The 6,833-nt window shown below is 37.7% G+C and overlaps 1 protein-coding gene across 1 annotated transcript in view; it reads right to left on the reverse strand.

Annotated features, from left to right (window-relative positions):
• EFNA3 (ephrin A3) overlaps nucleotides 1-6,019 on the reverse strand; it is a 181,767-nt gene extending 175,748 nt beyond the window's left edge. Inside the window, 1 exon segment of the mRNA XM_053703449.1 lies at nucleotides 5,845-6,019. Coding sequence (XP_053559424.1) covers nucleotides 5,845-5,987 — 143 coding nt within the window. The 5' untranslated portion in view covers nucleotides 5,988-6,019.
• Between the last annotated feature and the right edge of the window lie 814 nt (nucleotides 6,020-6,833).

Here is a 6,833-nt window from a genome sequence, read left to right on the forward strand (position 1 = left end):
TAATCTTGGGTCTCTTAAAAGAAAGAAAAAAAAATATGTATACTCATAAAAATTCCCCATATTAAAAGAAAAGCAGGAATTCTAGCATTTCTACCCTAGAGAATTTACTTGTACAAAATTTACTCTGAGGAAATAAAATGTGGAAAAAGATTTCGCCCAGGAGGCAATTTTAGTCCTGGCACATCGATCTACCTCGGTTCCCTGCAGGTTTTATAACTAACGCCTGAGCACACAGCCACTCCAGTCAAATAGTCACTTTAAAGTCCTATTGAATTTTACTAAATTCTTGTAAGGCCTTCTGTCCCAGCTGGCAGTGCCAACGTCTGTGGTGGGCATAGAGAAAGCACATGCTGGCACCAACATACATGGATCAAACTGTTATTTCCAGCAAGAATAACACTACGAAAATTTAAGCATCAGCAAATTTTCTGTTTTTATTGCAAGCAAAGTGGCACAGAACTGTGTTTTGAAAAGGTTGGTGTACTGTTCTAATTCAAACATGCTGCAAAATAAAAAATAAATAAAAAAAAGTAATGGCAGATAATACATTTACAGCTTTCAGTGCTAAGTCATAAAAACCTAATATTCCTTATCTCATGCAAGAATTAACAAATTTGTTACAAATCTATGAGCAAGCAAAGATTTACAAAAGCCATTTTAGGAACCAGATATTAATTTCCGTAAAAAAAAATATATGTAGATTAATTTTAATATATCAGTAGTCAAAATAAAAATTCACAGAACTGGTTTTTTTTTTTACTTATTAATATGAGTGTGAATTTATCAGCTAATGTATTTAGGAGACAGCAGTGGGAATACTGACAACTCTCACATTGCATAAATAAAAACCTCATATTCCTTATTTGGGCGTGAGACATATTTGTGTACATTTATGTGGGATAATACTGCTGTCTTGTTGTTTTGTAATAGCTTTAGTGTGTGTTGCAACAGGGCTTGTTGTATAGCGATTCTGTGACACATCACATCCTTAATTACTGCCATGATAAGTATCAACAGGTAATCTCAACCAGCTTGTCTGGACACACTGGTGTGTTACTGCACCTGCTTAGGGGTATCAAGGAATGTTATGGCAGAAACATAGACAACCTGTGAGACATTATTAAAATAATAAAAAAAATGTAAATATTACTATTTTTTAAATTGTTTTACTATTACAGATACATTTTAAAGTTTGTACAATGAACATAGTTCTCTCTTTTCTTTCTTTTTTTTAACGATAGAAGACAATGTCCTTTTGGTTTGAAAAATAATTCAGGGTATCACAAGTAATAGTTTAAATTAAAGGGACACTGAACCCAATTTTTTTCTTTCGTGATTCAGATAGAGCATGCAATTTCAAGCAACTTTCTAATTTACTCCTATTATCAATTTTTCTTTGTTCTCTTGATTTCTTTATTTGAAAAAGAAGGCATCGAAGTTATTTTTATGTTTCAGAACCATGGAAAGCACTTGTTTATTGGTGGGTGAATTTATCCACCAATCAGCAAGAACAACCCAGGTTGTTCACCAAAAATGGGCCGGCATCTAACCAAGAGAATGAAGAAAATTTGATAATAGGAGTAAATTAGAAAGTTGCTTAAAATTGCATGCCCTATCTGAATCACAAAATAATTTTTTTGGGTTCAGTGTCCCTTTAACAATGTTCCTTAAAACAAGATAGTAGAACTGCACAGATTTTAAACAGACACACTCTAATTTATATTTCACAAAAATATATATATATATATATATTTATTTGCACAATTATTACCAATAAAATGTCACAAGCACACTCATACAGAACAATGAGCTCGGAATAGAAATGCAAGGGAGAGCAATGAACGACATTTAGCTGCTAGTTTGCTGCTCTAAAATTAGAGAGTTTTGGGCAATTATACCCTCAAGGGCTCAATAAAAAATAGGAAGTTGTCTCCAGCTTGTGAGAGCTGTACAAAATGTACAGATTTATTCACACATAAGTGTACACTGGACAAGCATAGATGCATAAGTAATGCATGCTGTTGCCAACCAGTAGAAATGTTAGCACTACATGTAGTGGTGCACAAATGCTACGAGCCAGAAATTAACCTGTTATATACATCTTGCATAAACTTTAAACAGAAATGACAGAGATGAGCAGATTAGGGATAAGTAAATGAAACATAATAAACCCTGGATAAAAACTGTTAAGCATTTAAAAGAACCCCCCACCCCCTCCTCATCACTATTACAATCCCTCACATAAAAAAAAAATATTTGCTCTCATAATTCAATAGAAAAAATGCCCTTTTTTGTAACAAGCAGGAACTTGTCAGATATTCACATGGAATTCATTGCACTATAATCTTTAAAGAAATAAAACACAGAAGATTCCTTAATTTTCCCAAAATGATGACACTGCAACCCCCAAGCTCCCCGCCTTCTGCACGATGCGGCTGATTCATTTTATCGCTTTTCTTTATTCCAAATTCAGTGGCAGTTTATAGTAATAAAATAAAGCTGTGATTCCAAGGAGCCGGGGCGGCCTCTCACGTAAACATTAGGGTAAGGCATGGAGCGGCACAATATGCCAGCTTAATGAATCTCTGTAACATCGCCGCAGTCTGGCATTAATCAGCCCAGCACAGAGATGGTACATGATAGATGTTTTGTGTGCCATACAGATGTTCCTCTTTAGCTGCCCCACATAAAATGAATAGCCAATCCAATATTCCTAGGCAGGCATATAAGATCATCACAAGATTATCCTAGAACCATTTTGAGCAAACCTCAAAATACCCAGTACAGGAACCAAGGAGTTTATATCTTTAATGCTATTCAAAACTATCCAGCATAGAAGGTTATACAGCATGGCATATTGGTTTTCAGGAATAGCAATTGGTGGTGGGGTCGGGGGGGGGGGGGGGGGTAATAGGTAAAAAGTGAATGTCATACTGAGAGGGCTTATTTTATGACTTGAGGGACCTAAGGGCCTGATTTGGGAAGAAAAGTAATAACTGGGTTGATGAGTTGATATTCAGTTTAATGTTTAATATTAACATTATTTTACATTTTTTTGAGGTGTGTGGTTAAAGTGACACGAAACCCATTTTTTTTTCATGATTCAGATACAGATGTAAACAACTTTCTAAATTACTTCTATTATCTATTTAATTCATTGTCTTAGTATACTTTGATGAAAAGTGTATCTAGATAGGCTTAGGAGCATGGAGCTAGCTGCTGATTGGTGGCTGAACGTGTATGCCCATTTCCATTGGCTTACAAAGGTGTTCAGCTAGCTCCTAGGAGTACATTGTTGCTTATTCAATAAAAGATACCAAGAGAATGAAGCAAAATTGATAACAGAAGTAAATTAGAAAGTTGTTTAAAAATGTATTATCTATCTGAATCATGAAAGAAAATTTTGGGTTACATGTCCTTTTAAATATCATATAACTGCAACCTTGCAACACACAACATACACAGCGTCTCCTACTCACACTTTCACATCTAACAGAGCCTGAGCATATAATCAGATCACTATCAGCCTACAATCTTTACATGTATAACCCAGTCAGCAAAATAAAATACTGGCTGTATAAACAAAGTAGAGACATATTATATATGTATGAAAAAATGCAGTTTCTGGCACTTAAAAATAATGTTTTGATCATAAGCTTTTATACACCATTTGCACACCCACTTTCTTCCATATCTTTGTATAAGCGTGTATATGTGACTTTTATATACATTATCTAAATAATATAAACACACACAGATATATATATATATATATATATATACACATATACACATACATGCATACATACACACAGTAACAACCATCTGGCAAGCAAAGTATGAATATGCAATGTAAAATTACCCTTTTTATGATTCATCTGGATCCTTATAGTGCACTGAAGGACACTGTTACAGATTAATAACAACCAACTAGCACCCGCTGCTCCAACATACACATGTACAGCAGAACCTCGCCACATGTTCTGCACAGTTCTGACATGTACACACTAGTATTACACCCCTCTTCCATCCCAACACAGACTTGTCAAACAAAATGCACAACAATGCACACTGCTACAATCCTTTATAGACTCCTTGATTTCCCTATAGACTATACAGATTCACAGCACTTTAGTAAGCTTTCATTCTCCCAAACACAGATTCTGCAAACCACCTGCCCTCAATCTCAATACAGATTATGTACACTACCTGCATCCCAACACTAGAAGCAGCTAAATACAACAGCAGACATTTCCCACCCTGTCCACAGAGCAGGCTCTATACAGCAGTACTACAGACCTTCCCCTTGCCACCAGCATACATTATGCATACACCTTCACCCTAATAAGGACACTGCACATACATGACTCTGGGACACAACAGATGTTCTAAATAGAACTACAGATGTTTCACATATCTACCTGTTACACGGAAATATTCACCAATACCATAATTGTAACTCTGTGCACCCCAATACTTGTTCAGCATGCAGAAATACAGTTAGCCCACACTTATGGCCAATAAATTAGCCGCAGCCTGCTAAAGATGCAGACCTTTGTCACAAATACCATGCCCACACAACATCTGCATCCTTACAATTACTGTATAACACCTGAATTTCATGAACAAGAGTACACATAAAAGGGCCCATTACAGATTCTGCACAATCTTACATCCCATCATAGGCTCCCCCCACCCACAGACACACTAGTCAAAATAATGTAAAATGTTAAACACAATTAGAGATCACAAACTACCACACACAATATAGGATCTGAACACATAATGAATGTTTTTAAAGACCCAGTAAAATCCCACACTGATACCCTGTTCCTTAAAACATATAGATACAATAACTATTAAACTAAAGGTATATTGCATGAAAATGGTTAATGCTGTGCAACAACTTATCATTCAATACCTGACAATGTTATCTGAACACCTCTTAATCTGCTCACAAGTCTCTGCAACACCCTAAAACATTAGATTCAACAGCACTTGCACCAATAAAACCGGCTCTGCAGATCATCACATACACTCATAACATCCCATACTAGACACAGGTTAGGTCCCGCTGGAATCAAACACAGAATGTGCTGCCACAACTCTGAACGAAATCTGACATGAAAAGAACTCAACGATGCATCAAGACAGTTCTTTTCAAGCACTTACAAACTCCATATAAACAACTGTGCTAAGGATTTTCCCAGTACAAAGAGGAACCTTCTGTGCAGTTGTGTATACCATACAGTACATTATCACATGTAAATGTTGTGCAGCACCTATATATACGCATATCCCACATGCACAAGATGCTCTGCATCCCGATCAACAAACTTAATTGTCCAGTGCACAAGAGATATTCTCCTACTCACCATTAAGGATGTACCCTGAATATGTTGCGCTCTGCATTATAGAATACAGAATTTACTCTGCACGGGGCGCTCTGCAGCATCCATATACCGATAAGACACTACAGCTTCCAAATAGAACATATCCTGCACCCCACACACACTATTTGCAAATTTATCAAATATATTCTGCAGCTCCCCAATATACATTGTGCTTTGCAAATCTTTCACAGGGCCCCCCTCGACTCAAAAATCATGCTCTGCAGCTTCCCCCACATAGCAGATGCTCTGCAGTGCGCGCACAGAGAAGATACTATAAAGAACCCACTTACAATGATTTAGCTCTCAAACATGTTCTGTTCATGAAAGGTGCTTTTTCCGTACCCCCATATCCAAAGTGCTCTGCAACACCCCTATATGCTCTTCATAATCCCCATACTGGAAATGGTCCACAGCACCTCTACATAGAGGATGGTTTGAAACCCACACTTACTGGTAGTTGGAACTGTTCCAGTGCACGGCATGCCGGTTAGCAACAGTCCCGGAGACCAAGGAGAATAGTGACAGGAGAAGGGAAAGCAGCACAGACTGCAAAGCCATCCTGGGAACCGCACTAAGCAGCGCACTACCTGCCATCCACTAACTGGGAGCGCGCCTGGCGCGGGCACACCGCCCCACGAACTGCCTGCCTACCAATGAAAGGAGACGCCCATCAAACGCCTCAAAGCTGTCTTCCTAGCCGAAGCGCCGCCCCCTGCAACTTTCTAGCTCTTGGAAATCAGCACCGCCCACACTAGGATCGGGAGGACTCAGCTAGCTTTAGGGGACGCGCACAGTATTTAGTTAGTGTTACTCCCCGAGCGGAAAATAGTAGACGACGAGTACCTACGGGATAGCAATATCAATCTTTATACAGAATAGGGATTTGATTTATTAATTTAGCGTGCCTTAAAATGAACTGAAATCCGTGGCGCATAGAGCACACGAAATAAAAGGTTAAATATACGTTATTTAATAGAAATCTGTTCACCCATCTAGTTCCGAAGGCATAAAACAATACTTCATGTTTCTATTGTCAATCTTGTTTTTTTTTCTGAGACAACAAAAGAGATGTAGACTAACGACGTACAATATGATTGTAAATCGCCGTCAAATCCCGTAGCGCTGTATACACGAGTGGTGGTGCATAGGATATCGATTCATGGTTACAAATTACAACTGGATTAAAGTGTATTAGCTTTGCAATGCATGTGTGCATACGATTTATATAATATAACATTATATAATACAATGCATATACATTTAACACCGTTTGCGTATTTCGGATAAATCTACACCTACAAAATGTACTTTGGTTTGGCAAATTGTTGGTAGGTAATAAGTTAGGGAGCAACAACCTGACAATCAGGCGCGCCTTACACCCTGAGATCCGTGAATATGACTTTCTTCATGGTCCCAGTTATATAAACAAATAATGATTAT

Source organism: Bombina bombina, chromosome 1 (genome assembly GCF_027579735.1).
Source record: "Bombina bombina isolate aBomBom1 chromosome 1, aBomBom1.pri, whole genome shotgun sequence".
In the NCBI taxonomy this organism is placed as follows: Eukaryota; Metazoa; Chordata; class Amphibia; order Anura; family Bombinatoridae; genus Bombina; species Bombina bombina.